Source organism: Carassius auratus, chromosome 48 (assembly GCF_003368295.1).
Source record: "Carassius auratus strain Wakin chromosome 48, ASM336829v1, whole genome shotgun sequence".
Lineage (NCBI taxonomy): Eukaryota > Metazoa > Chordata > Actinopteri > Cypriniformes > Cyprinidae > Carassius > Carassius auratus.
Window position 1 is genome coordinate 5,642,224 of NC_039290.1, and position 21,074 is coordinate 5,663,297.

General features: G+C 36.0%; 1 protein-coding gene across 2 annotated transcripts; it reads right to left on the minus strand.

Annotated features, from left to right (window-relative positions):
* Window positions 1–636: 636 nt before the first annotated feature.
* Window positions 637–20,328, minus strand: LOC113065620 (phosphatidylinositol 4,5-bisphosphate 3-kinase catalytic subunit delta isoform-like). Of its 2 annotated transcripts, none has more exons than XM_026237031.1 (23): window positions 20,043–20,328; window positions 18,658–18,829; window positions 17,328–17,556; window positions 16,581–16,807; window positions 15,231–15,410; window positions 14,343–14,498; window positions 13,410–13,499; window positions 12,163–12,381; window positions 10,325–10,421; window positions 9,904–10,034; window positions 9,773–9,817; window positions 9,387–9,554; window positions 8,392–8,513; window positions 7,940–8,083; window positions 7,751–7,850; window positions 7,012–7,190; window positions 6,464–6,564; window positions 6,282–6,360; window positions 5,714–5,881; window positions 4,355–4,478; window positions 3,961–4,106; window positions 3,424–3,556; window positions 637–2,190 (listed from the first exon to the last, which is right to left on the minus strand). In XM_026237031.1, the coding sequence occupies exons 2-23, from the start codon at window positions 18,796–18,798 to the stop codon at window positions 2,056–2,058; spliced, it is 3,114 nt and encodes a 1,037-aa protein (XP_026092816.1). In that variant the 5' UTR covers window positions 18,799–18,829; window positions 20,043–20,328; the 3' UTR covers window positions 637–2,055. The 2 variants fall into 2 exon arrangements, with proteins under 2 accessions (XP_026092816.1, XP_026092817.1); XM_026237032.1 differs by having other exon boundaries at window positions 18,658–18,832.
* Between the last annotated feature and the right edge of the window lie 746 nt (window positions 20,329–21,074).

Below are 21,074 nucleotides of genomic sequence, written 5' to 3' on the forward strand. Positions count from 1 at the left end.
GAATTCGGGTAAATCAGCCACATTGTGACAGTCATCATAAAAGGAATAGTTTGCTCAAAAATGAAAATGTACTCAACCTCAGGTCATCAAGATGTAGAAATTTAGCATTACATCACTTGCTCACCAGTGGATCCTCTGCAGTGAATGGGTGCCGTCAGAATGAGTGTTCAAATAGCTGATAAAAACAATAATCCACATGACTCCAATCTGTCATTAAGATCTTGTAAAGTGAAAATACTGTGTTTTTAAGAAACTAATCTAACGTTAAGACACCGGCACCCATTTCCTTTGGTGAGCAAGTGATATGACGCTAAATGTCTCCAAATCTGTTCAGATGAAGAAAAAAAACTACATATACATCTAAGAGGGCCTGAGGGTTTTAAATATAAATTTTTGGGTGAACTATTCATTTAATATCAGAAAAACAGAGGCAGATACATAAACAGCCAAAGGTCCAGTTCCTTTCCCAGTGCCTCTGAAACCACTATCATAACCATTCAATTCAAATAAATAAATAAATACCCCACAAATCAATTTCATAATCAATAATTTATGGCAAAAAAAAGAAAAAAGAATATGAACATCACACTTCCATAACATCTCTGAAAACTTCATAAAGCAGTCGTTTAAAAACTGAAACAATACATAAGTAAACTGAGAAATTCAAGATCCTGGCCAGTTTCACACTGTGAAGTGACTAAAGCTCATTATACACAAACAAAAGCAAAATAATGATGGCTTGAAAAAAACCACAGCATGAGAGGTACTCTGCAAGTAGTCCAACAGACAGTAATCAATACCTGAATCAATGCTAAAATCCATTCATTATGTGAAAGTTATTCCTCTGTCCACTAATCTTCCTTACTTTCATATATAAAGATTAGATGGATTTAACTTTAAATCTCTTTTTTTAAATCACATTCTAGAGGACATTTAAAGATTCAAAATAAACAACATTTAAGCATCTGTTGAGAAAAAGTATCTTCATGTATCAAGTAGCATTGGATTCATTTCGAGAATACTGTGGCGACACATTCTGGAATTGATTAAGGTTTACAGGAAGAGAAAACACAAGCTTTGACTGACTCTATATTCAAAATAGGTACACAATTAACAGCGCAATGTTCTACAATTGCAAGAGCAATGATATTCCACTTTTATCCTGATTTATAGTACAGTAGTACAAGGCATAAATCCTTTGAACACATTTCACTGAACAAAACGCAGACTCTTTGGACACGACTTCAAGATGGCTTGTGTCTCATCCCAAAGGCACAGAATACCCCACAAATACAAAATATTTAAGGCTCATTTCTACACTGACATAAAAAAAATGTCTTCTCATGTACACCACTATACAAAGGCTTTCCTGATGAACAATTTTCCTTTTATACAAATAATTCAACTGAAAAAAAAAATACTGTTTTAAGGAATGTAAATATACGTATGATACACTAAAGAATATGTACAACCAAACACATTCATGTAACGAAACAAAAATGTAAACCGTATGAAAACACAAAGTGCTTTCTTCTTCAGAACCAAAGGCAATTATTTATGCTGTACAGTTAGAAATTATAAATACATTAATCTCGCCTGCTCGGTGCTGGTACACAAGTGAGACAGATACAAACCAGAGATGCTAGTTAAATTAGTGGCACGCCAATACAGTATGTTAAATTAGTAGCTTTGATTTCCAGTGCAGTGTGTTGCAAATACAACATGTATCTGAAATGACTCTCATTTCAAGCAGTAGATCTCACTAAACCAAATGTATACATTTATTTAATATTACGTCACAGATGTAAACATTCGCTAAACAGCTGTTGATGTATATAGTGCCCTGCAAAAGAAAAACGCAGGAACTTTTTTGACTGAATTTCTGGATTTTAAACACCAAATCTAGCATTTGAACTTTTTTTGCTTTTGCATGGAAGTATAATGCCATAAATGCCTGACAGCAGTGCAACATTTATTGTGTTTGAAGCTGCATTTGTTTAAATCAAAACTCAGCATCAAGAGGGTTTCGGTAGGTCTCCTGTGATCAAGTGCCATTTATCTGTTATCTTTGGCAAAAGTGTGCATCATCCAGTTCACCTTGGTCTTCCAGCTCTCTCTTAGAGCTTCATTAAATTTGACTTTAAAGTTCTTCAGTGCTTCCTCTTCAGATTTCCCCAGTGCCAAAGAGTCCTGAGAGAAAAAGAACGATCTGTCATGATGGAGGTGGAATGTCAGCACTGAACATATTCTATATCCACCTGGTTATGACATTCATTATTCTTCTAATGAATGACTCTTAAAGGAATAGTTCACCCAGATGAAAATTTGTTTACTTTTTTTCACCATCAAGCCACCTAAGATCTAGATGAGTTTGTTTCTTCATCATGACAAATTTAGATTTACGTTATTTGCTCACCAATAGATCCTCTGTGGTGGATGGGTGCCATCAGAATAAGAGTCCAGATGGCTGTTAAAAACACCACAATAATCCACACTAAAATCTTGTAAAGTAAAAAACTGTTTTTATAAGAAACTGATTTTTCAATTAGGGGTTTTACCTTTAAACCATTGCTGTTGGCCAATATACATGTCCATAATCCATAATAATGCATAATCCTATCCACTGTTGTCCTCTCAAATCAAAATCCTCCAACATTTTTGTTTAGAGGGGTTTTGGACTATTTACATGGAACTTGTAAATAGTGTTTGATCTATGCATGCTGTATTTCTCTCCTGATTCAGGCAATACATTATTATGGAAAGAGGACATTTTTAGAGTATTTTAGCTAGAAGTTCAAAACATTTTGATGAATTGGTTTTTATAAACACAGCCTTTCTTTTCACAAGACATTAACTGATGGTCTAAAGTCGTGTGGTTTCCGGTCACATTTTATCAGCTGTTTGGACTCTCATTCTGACGGCACCCATTCATTGCAGAGGATCCATTGGTGAGCAAGTGATGTAATGCAATATTTCTTTAAAACGGTTTAGATGAACTTTCAGCAAAGATTAATTTTTGGGTGAACCATACTTTTAAAGGGACAGTTAAACTAAATTATGTAATCATTTACTAAATTAACATTCATGTTATTGCATGAATTACTGTCTTCTGTAGATTATAAATATTTTGAAGAATGTCTCTTTTTTTCTCCATACTATATTTAAAATTATCTTTTTGTGTGTCTGTTCACAAAAAGATAAAGTTATAGAGGTTTGACAATTATGATGACAATCTTGAACTCTGTAATGGAAAATTAGAGGTAACATATTGTTTTAGCCTTGTTTTAAAAACCAATCTGATACATAACTGTCTTTAGATGTCATCCATTAGGTTTGATATTCCATGCTTGCAAAGCACTAGAGAAACTGTAAATAGCAGCCATCTCATTGGTAATAAATAATTCCTCTCTGTGCAGTTCTTACCTTGAGATATTGTATGTCTTTGGAAGAACTGAGCTCAGGGAGTCCTGCAGCTTTCATCAAGGCAAAAAGATTCACAAAAAGAATCCCATTCCTGCAGAGGATTTTGTAGGCTTGTTCGCAGCACTGACGAAACCTGGCGAAGATACGAACACATGTACTCTTTCTTTATTTAATAATGAATTTTACATATTCTCTTTCCCAACTAAAACCTTCCATTTATTAGCAGGTTACATATAAATGTATTCTGGTTATAAGCAGTCAGCAGTTTCCATACTTTACAGAGGAAATAAAAAAAAAAAATTCTGTTTGAAAGAATAGAAACTTAGTTGCTTCTTTTTGTGCTGACAGTTTTACACAGGTGTTGAACTTTTGTAACACTGCTGATGAAAATGGAAGTAAACTACAGAACAAGACCAGTTTAGAATGGTTATAGTGTAGAACGAACCACTGAATGAAAGTCAGAATATGCCAACTAGCTTTATGTTTGCGATCAAGTTGAGAATTAGGCCATGAATGAAAAAAAACATATATATTGACCGTTCAAATTTCTCGCTGTTGTTGGTCCGTCCCTCCTGAATCACATGGACGAAGTCGTACGTCAGAATGAAAGGCACACGTTCTCTGTTGATCCCAAATTTGCTCTTGAAGTTCCCCAAAAAGTGCCCGAAATCTATATGGAATAACTGCAAACAATAAAGAGAAAATCTTAAGCATACCTTCAATTATTATAAAATTAAAACTTAAAAGACAATTATAAAATGTACATTTATTCATTTGGCAGACACTTTTATCAAAAGCGACTGACAGTTGAGGAATACAGGAGTATGTGAAATAGGATAAGTGCAACCCATTCTCATATAGGTGGCTGGTGCCATCTTGTGAAACAATTTATGATTACACAGCACTACTGGGGCACTGAGTTCACTCTCACCTGACCCGTTTCCCTGATCATTATATTGTCACTGTGACGGTCCCCTATTCCCAGAACATATGTGGCTACACAGTAGCCTGCACAGGAGAGGGTGAATTCCTCAATTGCTTGATCCAGTTTATCCCTGAAAAAAAGAAAATAATATTTTAATTCATAACCCATTGCTGTTTTCCCCCCCCCAAACATACGTATAATGTATATTACATATAATAGATAAATAGATTAGCCTTTCTTAAAGGGTTAAACATTTACAGCTTTGTTTCTGCATGATCTTTTTCATTCACTCTATGACTCACCTGAGACATTCAACATTAATATTGCCTTGTGAATATGTTATATGCCTCTTTCCACCTTAGCTCAGATTCCATAAGAAGTTATACTAGAAGTAATACTAGAAAGTAAACTGCTCAGTAAATAATGCGCTTCCTTATGTACTCCCTCATTTCTTAAAGACCAAAATGCAACATGAAAACACTAGACAACATCATCCAACCTGCAAGCAATGGACAGGACCTATTACAAGTGTCCCATACTCCTTATGATTTAGCATAACATTTACAGTAAATGGACAAGCAGCACAGAATTGGATATGTCCACAGGGGGCATATATCGGTTTCAGGGAAGACATCATTGTCTTCAATTTACTGCACTTTAGTTTCAAGAGTATAAACAGGATACTCGAGGAAAAATCATGCATGCATCATAGTGAGTAGCTGTTTTTTTTTTTGGTTAGCCACATACGCTTAACCAAAAGTAGTTTTGTAAGTTGCCTAAATGCTAAAACATCACACAGATAGGATGTTAAGATAAGTCATGTCCCCAAGTACACTGGGAATATGTGCTGATGCTGAAGGTTAGTTTGTCCCCAAAAAGACCCCAACACTCAGACTTCTCTAAAGCAGTGCATTTCGGAAAAGGTCACCCCCCCCCCCATTCTGACAGGATCGACAACTTGCAAAAGCATACTGTTACACAATGCAACGCACGTTGTGGTTTCATCTTAGTGCTCAGCTTTTATACTTGGCTGTTATCACAAAAAACAATAAGCACATGAAGCCACTTTGGCAGAAAACACCTGCCAAGAACAAATGAAATTGTAAACGCAGCATAGCATGGGGTAAATGTACTCCACTGCTGCAACTTCTGCAACCAAAGTGCATTTGATGTTACCCTATAGTTTCATATAAACCAAAAGGTCAAATGAGCCAAGAGAGCTTAACCCTGTGAGTGAGGTTTGAAAGTAAAAAATACATTGCATGTCTAAGTGATGCTAAATTTGTTGGCTACGTTACGCTTGCTTGCAGCATTCACACCACACAAGCTGTGGCGCGGTGTAAGGCTAGAGAGTGTGCTGCTCACCCTGGGTTTTTGGATTTAAGCCAGTTGAGAAGAGCGTCCTTGTTGAAGGCAGCAGTGGCGGCACTGTTGCTGTTATTTCTCTGGATGTTGGCGATAGTGTCTGAGTTTTTCACCACCTCGATAAGACCCGTTTTATTTCCGGTTGACAGGCATCCGTAGGGCAGCATTCTGGGACCCAGAAGACACTCATAATTAAGAAATTACTATTTTGAATATATATATTTATTTATTTTTATTTTTTTTCCCACATGATCTAATATTTCTCACAGAAAAAAAAATAATTAAGATTAAAAAATGTGTGTGTGTGTGTGTGTGAGAGAAATATTACACGTGTGTAAATAAGATTTTTATTTATATTTAAATAAATATTATAAAAATATTACATCTATAAAATATTTATAGTTTACAATGTAAATTAAAAATACCCCCCCCCCCTCTCTTTTGTTTATAATCTATACACAATCTATATAATCTATATACACAAGCGCTAATGTATAGGTGCTTATTCACTGCACACATTTTCTGCAAATTAATAATCTTGACGGATAACAAAGTAAACTATACAAACCTGAGGTCAAGACCTTCTGTTTTCCATAAAACATCCATTAGCTGAATCATTTGAAGGGTTAGCATATCCTGCCTCAAATCTAAAAAAAAAATACAGAGAAAAGGGTCAGTCTTTGTTTTTTCAGGGGGAAAAAGATCTTCAGCGCAAGCAAAAACTGTGTAAGCATGACTTTGTGTCCATACCGTCTCCATTCTTGAAGATAATGCCCACATTATCATATTTGTTCTTGTACATCAGCCACAGCGGTTTCATCTTTGAGTCCATGAACTTACACTTGTCTGCACTGAAACAAAAAAAGATTAGAATCAAGAACACGCGTCCACAAATGGTTGCAAAACAGGCTTTTTGCTTTCTGGTAAATGCTTGTATGCGTAACTTGTACAGTATGTTATGCACCTAAACATTTAGCGGGATTACCCTGAAAAAAAAAAATGCTTCTGTAATATTACATTATGCCATTGATTCAGTTTAAGCTTGAAAACTTAAAACAACCCATAAAACCTTTACAAAGTGCATAATGAGAGATTACTTAAAAAGTGTTTTACACAATCATTCCAGTTATCATGAAATCTACATTGCTAAATAACACACCATCTGTAGGATGTTCACCAAAAAAATATCATTTAACACGAGCTGACACGACAACCTCTAAAATCTATTATAGATGTTATATTATCTGATTTAAGAGTTTACTATAAATCTACTTCATTAACATGCATTTGAATGGTACCATAGTTCACACAGCACGATGCTTGGGTTGAGAGGAGAAACGACATCCGAAAGCGCTTCCATGTAAGTGTCCTGTTTGATGCACACTTTCATGTCCTCTGTAGTCTGTATCCTGGTTGCTTTCTGACTGCCGGATTTCACAAAGTCATTGAGAGCTTTCATTTTATTCAGAGCCTCATTCTGTCGGGAACAGAGATAATACAGAAGTATAGACAAATCCATATACGCACATGTTGCATTTGGTGACAGGACTGGATTAAAGCAGTAGGGATTTAACATGCGTGTGATAATCAATATCTGAGGAGGCATGTAAAAACGTGCTGCAAACTTTGAGCAGCAGAGTGCAGTTCCCCTTCCTTCCAGTGGTTTGGCTATTATTAAACATTCAAAAGAAGACGAGTTCTGAGTACAGTCACTGTGGAACTGCTGCTGCAACAAAAAACATATTCCAGCACCCTTGTGCTTACTTACTATATTTATACATGTACATATATTATGTGCCTGAACGAACAGGCGTCGTTTCATGCAAGAAAAGACACAGCGCAAAGTGACAATTACCAGAACCGGTAACAGAGAAAACAAGTCAAGTGTTAAGTTTGGGGCCCCCGAGTGTCAAAAAAGGGCCCCGGAAAGCAAAATACAAGAGAATAAAAGTAGTTTGCATCAGGTCATAAAAGACTAGTTAATAAAAATCCCTCACAGTGCATGCAAACATATGACACATTAGGAATGCAACAAACCTGCTTCATCAAGCTCTTGATGTGAAAGATGCTCCCACGACAGTACGCCTCCAGAATAAGTCCAAATCTCAAGCTGACTGAGGACACATGCATTTCTGACCTACAGAGGGAGCAGAAACAAAGCCTAAATGACACTGAAAGGAATGGGGGTGCATTGCTGCAGAGCACTATAAGAAGATGAATTCATACCTGAGGTGCCAAAACAAGAAGTGACCTATTTTTTTGTTGGCCAGGGCTCTCTCAAGCAGGAAACAGGTCAAGTCACAATCCAGGTAGGATTCATACTTCAGAACCTGCACTAGTTGCAAGAGGTACTGAAAGAGTTCATCATCACTGTTGAGAAAAACAAAAATGCATTAGCGGAGCCAAGTTGAATATGAATAAATCTGAATATAAATCCCTCATAAATATCCAGTTCAGACAAGGCTCTCTTGACATGCAAATTAAATAAAACTTTAATGAAATGAATTATTTAAATGCTTATTTGAATGTCTCTACAAATGTTAAAAGCCATATGAATAAAGGTATTTTTTTCCTATGATTTTGACATGTATGCATGACAGAGCCTGTGCTGACTGTGCTTTTTTTGTTTAGTTTTTTTTTAGCTCTCAGGTGTTGATTATAGATGCAGTGCCACCCACCTCAACTTCCTGAGGCAGCGGATGGTGAAGGAGCGGGCATGAGGGTCCGGGAAACTGTAGTCCAGAAGTTCTAGAGCATGTATAGCAGGCAATTCTGGCCATTTTCGTAACAAACCAACCATCTAAAATAAAATAAAAATGCACTGAATTGGAGTGTACAACAACCTCTCAAACCCTAAAGTTTAAAAGAAAAGCATCCTGGGTGGTGGTAAAGGTGTGAGAGAGATGTGATATAATGAGCAAATAAGTTTTAATATTTAATTTTTAAGAACTTTTTTATTTTCAAAATACTCCTTTTTAACAAATGACCTGAAATAAAAGGTTTTGCATTATTGACGCTTGTTTGACTAACCTTTGCCTCCAAAACCCTTTAAGTCCAAAAAAGGAAAATAAATTCATATTAAAATGTAAATGACAGAAGCAATTATATTCACATTTATTTTAAATGTGCCTTTTATATGGTTTTTCCTGGAATAATTAACCCTTGTATTGAGCTCCGGATATTCTGACCTTGTTTTTCTCAAAAATTATAGTTGATGTAATTTTATCATATTGGACTAAAACCTATTGACTTTGCTCACACAGGGAATAACAACTCATTTTTATACTTTTTTTGTTTGTTTTCACCTCCTCGTTACACTTGTGGTGCTCCCAGAGAAAAATCACAGACAAAAAAAATCTCTCTATGCTATTTTATTACCAAATATTGGATTCAATCTTCTTATCAACTTGTTTTGTTTCAATTATTGCAGGTTTTATATTTCTTTGATTGTAGGCCTCACTGACCTGAGTTCATGTACATTGGCAAAACTGCCATTGACAAAAAGACTGAATGAAATGTTTGGTGATATATAGCATAATGAGAGAATTACAAGCGAGTTTTAAAAGACCCCCAGAACACCAGCTTAGATAAAGTATTTTTAGCAACGCAAAAAGGGTTCATTTTTCAATGCCTAAAAATAATCCTATCCCGAGGAACTAGTGGTTCAACATACCTGAGCCACGTCCTCGTGTTTGTTCCACTTAGTGATGAGGAGGAGTTTGGGGAGGCTCTCCGGGTATCGCTGCCTCACCTCCTCACGTAATTTCCACAGAAGCTCCTTCTCATCCTCAAAGAACTCGGTGTAATTTTTATTGTCCACAATCTCTTTCAGTTTCAGGTGCTAAAAAGAAAACAGTCACGTCTGTTTAGATGAAAGTCTCCTAAAGTAGTTTTAGCGCTTTCGTCTCTAGTGATAAGAATCAATCATTGGAAAACATTCAATGCTTCAGCTAACCACAACTCTTAACAGTGCTGTAGAAATACAGGCCCTAATGTAGCAACCATTTCCATCTCATGGCATGTTTCTCCTCTAACAGACCAATTCATGCTATTACGTACCTCTTCTTTTGAAGCTTTTTCACCATTCATTCCCAGATCATTTAGCTGAAAATAATATGAAGATAATTTCCATAAAACGTACAGACATTATGAGAAGCATACACACATTAAGGAGAACCACAAAAAGGCACCTTTTCAATTGGAGGATAATACAGGGGGTGTGGTCTGATGTTGGGAAAGCGAATCAGAAGACCGGCCGTGCTGTCAATGTTTGGATTTTTCTCCACAGTGCCCATAGGATTCAACAAATCTCCTTTATCATCTAAAAATAAAGCGACTGAGCTTTTAAAACCTGAACTGATGCCTCTAATCCTGATATGAAATAACTAAAATTAACCATTCTAAATAAAGACTCTAAAATCATTCTTTAAATCATTGAAAATAACTTGACCAAAGGTCAAACCAAAAGAAGTAGCTGTAAACAGCATGAGCTACTGTTCATTTTACATTTTTACATGTACATTTATTCATTTGGCAGATGCTTTTATCCAAAGCAACTTACAGTTGAGGAATTCAATAAGTGATTTATCATAATTATACAAGTAAATGTACCTGGGACTGATGGCCATGTGGACAGGGAAAATTCTCCAGTTTTTAGCTGGTCCTTGTAGTCAAACACCATCGTGTTAACCCAGGCTAGAGGGCAGTCCTGTGAAAAGAGGGTTAATTTGGAGGTTTATTAACCATATTGGGATTACACTTTACACAACAGTCTTTTTATGTGGGAGAGGTGACACTGTCAACTAAACAACTCTGTACACTAATGCCGGAGTTGTGGGAGGTGACGATTTAACCGACTAACCAAATATTCCAGTCACAACAGCAGTGATTACCAACAGACCAATAAAACAGATCTAATCCTTCCTGCGTAGGATTGAAACGTAGTCCAGTTGTCAAATTAAAGTGCTGCTATTAGTACACAGACATTACCGCAATCAATAGTGTTTTTAGAAGCGCCTTTTTGTAAAAAGAGATTCAGTCAAATATAAAAGGTGAAATTAATAGATGTAAAACTGAAAGTTTACTGCAAATATCTGCCCATTTTAACAAATAAAAAACTAAAACAAAAGAAAAAAAAGTTAAATTTCTAATCCAATTCAATTCCACAATCCATGCCAATGTAGCCTAAATCTACATAACGTAACAGTATATATAAATACACAGGTTACATATATACACTTTAAAATCTTAAATAAGATTCAGAAAAAATTATTTACACACTATTTTAATAAATGTAAATATTATATTGTTGTAAATGAAATGTCGTAAAATAATATATAATTCATAATAAATTATAAAATAATGAAGAGATTATTTTTTATTTTTTATTATTTTATTATTTATTATTTTTTTTTATTATTATATTTTTCATAATGTCAAATCCTACATTTACGTGTGGAAATCTATCATTTGATCAAAGAAAAATTCTATTCCAATTTATATTAATTCAGTATTGACAAAATCGACACTGTAACTATATATGGAAATCCATATTTGAAAACCTTAAAAGTAATTCAGAAATGATTTTTTAATATTCAATTTATAATGAATTATAAACATTTTAATTAAATTGTATAAAATAATGTATAATTCATAAAGAATTTCAGAATACAGAATCATTTACAAAAAACTGCAGGATAATTAAAAATATAATTTTATAGCTATTATAGATTTATTTTAAAAGAACATGATTTCTATTACCATGCATCTACATATACATGAATATTTCATCATAAACTAGAGATAAACAATACACTTAAGTTTCTAGATGGCGAAATATGGGGTTCCATCAGAACTAATACAATGCACAGTATGTGCACAGTACGTATACAATGCAATGAGTATAACAGGAGGAGACACTTTTTTTCTCTTCATGTCCCACGCCCATGTGGACTTCTCTAGTTTGCTGAAAGAGAAGTAACACTGAAAGCAGAAGTGGATGCGTTGGTGTTGCCAACAGCAGTCCACCATACACACACAAAAAAACACACACACACACTTTGACACCTGGGAATTTCAACACTGCGCCTTCAGTTAACAACACACGCTATATGACAAAGACAGGGCCATGAAGAGGCGGGCTGGTGAGTTTTGATTTGACATCAACTAGCTGCTCTGTCCTAACGTTTAATTTTGGGTTACCCGCACTGAGCGAAAATGGATCACAACATCCTGTTGTGAGGGTTTAAATAATATTGCATCATGCTGAATATACAACCAGTGGTGTGTTATATGTCTCTAACTTCAAAACAACATTCACTGTGAACATCTTCAGCAGCCATGCATGTCAAACACTCCAAGTATAGCATCTGTTAGGTGTCTCATCTCTCATCAGTCAGTCTGTTGGTTGTTAAGGGACTTGTTTGCTGTTAAAACGAAATGAATCATACCGCTCTTTTGTTTTTCTTCTTGGTTGGGCGCTTCTTGGTCTTCTCAATGACGCCGTAGAGGGCAAAGCAGAGGCGGCTCATACGAGGCAGGTCACTCACGCTGATGTCGAACACTAGTTTCTGGTCCCATACGGGGTCAGAGCAAACACTGACCTCATTACTGATGACCACTTTGCACAGGAGCTCACTGCCATGGAAGAGGCCAGCCTGAACCACCAGCTGAGAGAAAGAGAATGATCGCAGAGCTGGAGATTAGTCTCAAATCAGCCTTAAAAAGTCTACAGTTTTAAGAAGAAGAAACCTAGTTTTAGTTTTCTGAAAACAAAAGAATGCATGAATGAATGAAGTGAGTGAAGTATGAGGAAGTAAACGAGTTCCTGGCATAAAAAGCATGTGGAGTAACTTGTTACACGGAACAGTTGTCACAAGAAAATTATGTTTTTCTCTAGCAGTGGTTTCAACGCAAAAAAATTTCAAAACCTTCTCAAGTTCAAATAACTATATTCTTATCATTTACAATGTCCGTAAACTCTATCCTCTGACCTTAAAATACAATAATATTTTTTATATTATTAAGAAGAATCAGCAAGAGAACAAGATTCAAAGCTCTTTGGCAAGAGACGAGAAAGACATGCGGAACAATAAACATTGAGAATAAAGCAAACAGAGCACTATGAACAATGAAATGAAAATGTGAACTCTTCAAACGAATCATGTCAAAATATTATTCTGACATCGCTAGCTCCATTTTGAAAGCCAGATTTCTTAAACAAAAAATTGCTGTGAGGGAAAATTACATGAACGTTTTTGCATGATAAAATGCTTTCCCATGTAGACATATTTAACCCTGTCCAAAAAAATATATATCTGACTGGTCTACATGTGTTTCTCATGAATTTTTTTAAAATAGAAACAGACGTTCAGTGACTGTTGACTTCTCAGACAAGCAAAAAAGGAGATGCGAGTGGTGAACAGAAGCAACAGTGCCGGCCTTTTCTAAGAATCTAGGCCCAAGAGAGAGCCGTAAAGCCAGATAGTCACTCCCCACTTCCTGTTTTGATGTTTCACTTAACCGCTTCTGATGAATTATGGGAAATATGTGGTCAGGGTCACATGACCACAGTGTTCATGATTTCACCCCTCACTACCTGCCACAGTTGAGATGCTCAACAACCCAACATGCATCCTACTAACAATATACAAATGAAGATACACAAACAAACATGTAAACAAAAAGGCAATTTTACCTTCATGCCTTCATCCGCGTTTACTCGGCTGCCCTGTAGAAGGTATATATAGAAAGGCTCATGGATAGACCACAGCGAAGACGTGTTTTGCTGTTGAGAAAAAAGTATTAGTTAACATCTGAAACCTTTTCTTCATTATCAAATGCTTGTATTTTCATTTGCAAGCTAAAAATCGAATGTGCAAGCATGCTTGACAGTTACAGAGAAACCAAAACCAAACAACAGAATGAGGAACTAACATTAGCTCGAATCTAATGTTGTGAAGGTAAACCAAGCAGTTCATTTTGGTTCAGTATCGTTCTTTCATCGAATGGTATATCAGGTACATCAGACAACCACAGAAGAAACGTACATGCTCAGTAGCGATGGGGAAGTTGATTTGAAACGGCTACTTGTTTAAAACTGTAGTTAGCTACACTACAAGCTGCTAATAAAATTAATTATATTGAAGCTATTTTAGGGGGAACTAACTTTATAAATGCATTCCTCTAACAATACAGGCGCCAATTTATTTTTGCAACCAGAAATATATGGTTTTTAGAAAAAAAATTTATATAAGCATGAAAGTCCAGCCCAAGATTTTACAAATTAGCCACCAATTTGCTAAAGCGTAAAATGGTTACAAACTGGCATGACGGTTTGTTCGAAAACTTAGCTTGTTTAAAGGCTAAGATATTGTCATACTAATTCAAACTAGCTAGAATTGCTTCAATTAATTTATTATTATTATTTTTATTCCATCTCATTAATTCAAAGCACTTCTATGAAGGGGTCACACATGATCAAAAAGTCACCACGGGTAAATGATTGCGATGTCGCATTGCAAATCAAGTTCAGAGAGGTTGAAGTCTACAACAAAAGCTACAAGAGAAACGTGACAATAGTTCCCCTGTTAATATCAGATTGTGTTCCGGCGTAAAAGTGCCTTCTCACCCTTTTCAGAGGCAGCGGGGGTGGTTTGGACTGAGCACGACTCCTGGACACCTGGTTACTGAGGCCACCCTGTTCCTCCTGGTACTTGATGATGACTGAATGATGCACCATGGTCAGGTGTGGGGTGATACCTCCATGCAAACATGTAAAAATATACTGCCAGAGTGAAAAAAAAAAAAAAAAGAGATAGAACAAATTAAGAAAAAAATAGCTCATACGTTCAAGATACATTGAGTTATGGTGCTCATTTGGGTTGCACAAGTTCAAATCTGGCACAAATCATGTCCTGAATTCATTTTCTTTGTATCATTTCTTGTCCTCTGTCCACAAAAAAAAAAAAAAAAAAAGCCTCAAAAATTCTTAAATGAGAAATGAATGAGGAAAAGCATTTTGTTTTTTCGTAAACAGACACAAAGAGATAGACAGTGAGGGATGGAAACGGTCGCAGAGGTACAGATGGTTTTATCAGTTCCTGTTTTCCAAAATGTACACTATAAAGACCTGACCAGATCCAGTACTCCTGAACTAATCATCATCAGATCCTGCGGCCTGTTCATTTAGGTAGCGTAATGCTGCTGAAATCACATTATCTTTAACGTAGTTGATGTTTTGAAGGCTGGTAGAAATATATGACTCATCTTTGTAGGTATGAGCGGTTTCTAAATCAACAACTACTTCAGAGCAGTAAAGACCTACGATGAATTCAAATCAAGGCCTCTGAAGAGCTTGGCAAACTTTACATTGCAGTAATATATGGAACTAGCAAAACAACAGGACAAGATATAAAAAGACATGCAGCCTGGAGTCTGAAAGTGTGTACGCTTTCATATGAATTTGAAAGAAAATGTAGCTGTGAAGTCGAGAAGATGTTGTGATTTTCAGACTTACTTTAAACTGGCAGAGTGGATATTTTCCATAAATAAACTCCCATCTCCCGTTAATCTGAAGGCTGTAGTCCTCTGGCTTCTCCTGCTTTGTCGATCGGAACACGGTGGACTTCTTTCTCAAGGCGTTCTGTTTCAGAAGAACCGGCAGGTCGTGCGGATCTTGCTGGAGAACGAAAGTCTCCTACAAAGTCAAAATGTGAAATGCATAACCAGGGGCTCTAAACAAATTATATGGAAAAAAAACATGGAAAGAGATTCAAGTCTGTTCTTGCGGTTTGGGATACATTTTTTCAATATAGGCTGAAACTATTGCTAACAAGCCATGACTATAATATAATAAATACTTAATAAAACATTTTTTATATATATTCAAATAGAAAACAGTTATTTTAAATTGTTACATTATTTCACAGTATTACTGTTTTAACTTATTTTTATTCAATGAAATGCTGCCTTGTTGAGCATAAGAGACTTCTCTCAAAAACTTAAAAAAAAGCTTTAAACCCCAAACATTTGAATGGTACTGTATAATAAAAAAAATATGGAAATTCTGCATCTGAATATAGGCAAAAACTGAGAATGCCAAGTTGACTGAGAGTGTGGGGAGACTATGCTTTATGGGAGTGGGTGGTCATGGTTCCCATGATTCTCATTTCCATGGTAACAGCAATTCTCTGGGGCCTTTGAACAGTTCGTGTTATGAAAGGGGTCCTTGGCTCAAAGAAGTTAGAGAAAACATACTCTAGTTATAGTAAAAAAAAAAAAAAAGAAGAAAACTCCCTCATAATCACTGATATGCACAGGGTCAGAGTTCACTTATGATAGTAGAATTAATTACTCATAATCTGATTGTTTTTCTCTGCAAATGCGGTGTCGAAACAGTCTGGCTTTTGATGTCCATGCCATGCATTATAAAAACAAGTGCTGCTGGAGTTTTTCTTTTTTGTTTTGCACGCTTCAGACTCATTACAGGGTTTAAGATCATAGGTAAATAACATTTGTGTTGAGTGGGTGGGGGATTGACAGGCACCACAACACATATAAATACTATCAAAGGCTTCACTCTGGAAAACTGGGTCAGTGAGAGCCATGTGTGCCTGCAGATGCTGCAGTGACATCATCACCGTCTAAACGTCTCCTCACTGTTACGATTTGTGATATCAAAGGCAGAAAATGTGTCAGTCTAAAATTAGACTTTTGCATGAGAGGATTTAATAGTCAATGACTACATTACATGCTCATTTTACATTATCAGCACAAACAGAACGCAGATACATAGTATTAAAGTAAAGTAATTAATTAGTTGAATCGTAGCATAAAAGAATTGTATATTAATTTGAACTTTACTCACCTCACTGCCCTCGAACTTCACATTGACAAAAATCTTTTTGACACTGCATGATTTCCCCGATTGCGCCACTACAGAGCACGGCTCCAAGTCACATGGGAAGTTGTACTCCATCCATTGATCCCATGGCAACATCTGCCGCACCTGAGCACGCTCTTCACAAAATGTCCGCATTTTCATTCGGAATTCATTCACCTCATGGTTTTTTTGGGATTCAAATTCATGGTGACCTGTGGAGCAGGTTTCGTGCCAATTAGAACAAAGTCAGAGCGCTAAAACTGTCCTGTTAACATTCATTAAGAAAATACTACAAACACTAAAACTACCAACAATTAAACTCTCTGAGACACAAAAAAATTGTGCTGGTAATATCGTACAAAAATTAGCACAATGCTAAAAGCAAATAATAAAATCCAATTAATCCCACAATCATACGTTTTCACTAGAATCTAGTTGAATTAGGCAGAAGGTAACATGAACATATTGTGTGACCATCCTCAATTTGTTTTTACAAAACTACCCAAGGTAAGAAAAGACTATCTCAAAAGGGGAAATGATCAACAACAACAACCAGATATTCTGAATCAGCCTGTCGTGTTCATAATTTTTTTTTAGTTTAAATAAGCAAATTCTGCTGAACAGCTGCCAAAGCCATATCATTCTGCTGCAGCGGTGAGTAAACGTCAAGCCGTTTCAATTGTGAGCCGTCCAAACACTCTGAGGTCAGCTGAGAACCAGTGTGACACAAACCTTTTCCTATTAGAAGACTGATCTGGGTGTTGATGAGCTTTTCGACTCGGTCTCCTTCCCGGGCCACCAGCCGGAGAATTGGCAAGAACAGCCGAACGTCACTCATGCGCCGCTGCTCATCTTCCAGCTCCTCCCGCTCCGCGGTCATGTTGATGCAGGTGAAGACGTAGGCATCCGGGTCACTCAGGGCACTGAACAGAGGCTCGTTCCTGGCATTCTTCCACACCATCTAAGACAAAAGCCACAATATCAGGATTTTAATGTGGCCAATGGGTTTGACTAGTACAGTTGATTTATATTAATTTGTGCAGACAATCTAATACCACTATTTTAAATGATGTTACCCAGCATACGATGCTGTTACGCTTCCTGACTAGTTCAGCCAGTAAGACTTCCTTAGTCAACCAGCTTCACTAGAAAAACCATGCATTTTGTGCTAGCGAACATCACGCCTATAGTGGTTCACCAGCACAGAAATAGCACAGAAAATTAAATCTGTTCATTATCATCAAAGTATATTTTGTTTGTTTTATTTTGCGTGACAACTTATCCATTCAATCAAATAATTTACTATTGAGAACCAAGCGTATTGTACAAACAAGAGTACATATAACAAAACTTGTCTGGGGTATATTGAAAGTAAAAAGGGGGAAAGCAGTCTATACAATTTTTTTGTTTACTTCTTAAACAACTGGGTTACTTTAAGGTTTTAACATTTAGATATAATTTCCGTCAGTTTTAAATTATTGAAATAAAGTTTTTTTTTTTTAAACCATCCGACTTTATGAATATAATTACCAGCAAATGTGATAATTAAATAAAAAATAAACAATATATATTTTTTTTTTATCACCAACCATCAATCAAATAATTTTGTGTACTCAAAATGTCCTGCTATCTAAAAATATTTTTTTATTATTATTTGTTAACTTAATTATTACAGATGCAGTTTTACGACCTCATAGTAGTGGTTCCTTAAAATTTACTCACCCTCATGAACATATCGTTCAGATCATTTTGTGAACCAAATCAACCAATTCATTGAAAGATCTGTTTACAAACTGGACATTGATACTTCTCTCATAAACAAGGAGCTTTAAGATACGATGTTAAGATATTTTACTAAAAAATGATTTAAATTTTGTTTTCTAAGATGCATTAAGAGTTTCAAAGTTGTATGGATCTTTTTGTTTATTTGTGGTACTTTTTTGTCCTTTTTAACCTAAAATGTTGATGCTCATTACAAAAAGTCCATGTCAACCATCTACGTTCTCCAATTTCTTCAAAATAGTATGTTTGGTGTTTGCATGTGACCAGAGGGTCTCCTCACCTTCTTGATGGTACTAATGGTTTCATTGCATGCTACGGGAAAGTTGAGGTAGATCCCCGTGGGGAGGAGGAACTCCATGTTGACCTGTTGCCGACCCTCCCTCTCCCACACATCCTGCATGCCAAAGACCCCCGGCGGCATGGTGCAGGAAACTCATCTACAGCTGACCCCACTGCTGAACACAGATAGACGATTTACAACAGTTCATGTCATACAATTCTGAACATGCATGAAGTGTTTACTAGCTGATACAACCCAGTGAACCAATTACAGAGGCAGGGAGTGACCTCAAGACGCTCAATTAATATTCAGAGAGAAGAGAGAGCATGTAACATACGCTGTTTAATAAATAATTATTAAGACACTTTGCTTGTAAATGTGCAGCACATGGTCTTTAAAAAACATATAATTCATATTATGATTGAAATCATTTTATCATGACTAGTAGCAATGGAATGTGTCAGTAAAAGTGTGATAAGTTCAGAATATTTGTACTGAATAATTAAAGAAATAGTTGATTCTATGATCACTACAACTTAAAAAAAAAATCTGAAAACATGATCATAATACTAAACCTCAATTAATACATGGTTCAAATAAAAACATAGAAATATATCGCAAGTTATTATAAACTTCAAATGTTGCACATGAGCTTCAAAATTAATGTAGAATATATTATTAACTTACTATTTTTTTTAAGTATAGAATATACTTCTTTTCACGTGGTAAATATTGAGAGTGTCTTATTATGCAGTAATTTTATACTATATTTCTATGCAATATTAGCACTGTGCAATGGTTTGTATCAACTGACCTGCTAAAGAAAATGAAAGCAGTGCATACTAGGAAGTATACAAAATATAAACTTGTTTATATGCACACAACGATACAATTACACTTACACTATCAATGAAAAAAGAACACTGAAAATTCTATTTAAAGCAGATTTCAATTGCAATTAATCATAAACAGAAGTATGGTGCCCCTGAGATTAGATTTTACATTGTATCATATTAATCAATATCTAATATCATATATGCTATGCATGTGTCTGAAGCACACACTGCAGCTCTGTGATGAATTGTCGGACTGTATAGGGTTACAAAGCCGGCAGGAGGGCCAATATCCGAGAAACGTGGCGCACATCATCTTTTATCAGTACAGCAATTTCACAGATATTATACTATATTTAAAACTATGCGTCTGTCGAAAATATATGGGGTATATAAAGTCATAGCGATTAAAAAGATCACATTATTTGATTATGCATTTTTAAAAAGGCAGGTGTCAACACATTTTTGCGTAGCAATAAGCCTGTGCTTGTTTCACATTCTGGTAATGGGAAACATGAAACAATATATGACAATGTGACAGCGCCAACTTACCTTCAAGCGTCACCGGCGGTTCATTTCTCCATCTTTAGAAACAGCGATGCTCCTTTACTTTGACATTGAAGACCGATATCTTCCAGGTGCGTGAATCTCGGTCACCGATCAAGATGCCAGTGTTTGAAAGGTCTGAAATGACAGCAGTGTTGATAATCCTTTAGTGATTGGAGGTGTTAAAGTGGCTGTCTGCACTGCGCGTTGAGCACCGCGTTCCTAACTCGTAGGGATCATCGACATGTGTTGTGTACGTTAGTCTCTCTCTCTCTTCCTCTTTCTCGCGCTCACTTACTTCCTCCTCTTCTCTCTCTCTCTCTCTCTCTCTCTCTCTCTCTCTCTCTCTCTCTCGTTGTCATTCATGCACGACATAATACTGACAATAAAAAAATGTCTGCGTTACCATGCCCTTCATTCAGAAAGAAATCGGCTGAATATGTTTGGAGAAAGCGTTACAGTAAAACATAAAATATATTTGATGTTTTGAAGACTAATGACTTTGAATTAACTGACACCGTTTTTTCCATTACATAAAACGATTTATGATTTTAACTTTCATATGTAATAAGTTTGCACTTTTCATAACGTTTGAAACAATAGTAACGGTCCCTAACTCTTCCTCCGCACATCATCGTCTGGCTTCCTCTGCTTTTTAGGTCTGTTTCCACGCGTGCAACATGTTGCATTCGTTTGAAAGCCATCTCTGTAATTACTTCATTCTGGTCAATCATATTTATGCATTATGAGCTTTAAATTAACAAAAAGCGATAAAACAAATAAAATGTGATCCAAATATGTGTCTTCTGATTCATCCCAGTGACTCGAATTTTTTGAATTTGTTCACCAAGATCCAGTTTATACTTGTAGGGTGATGAAAAGTGTTTATGAGTCAGTCACTGAATCATTTACTCAACCGATTCGCCAAAGATGCCGAGTCCTTCGCGTTTCAATTAACTTGAACTGCGTATGCAATCATATTCCTTCGGCCGCTTTATCTCCTTGTTGTGAATGCGACTGACTTAAATTAACATTTTC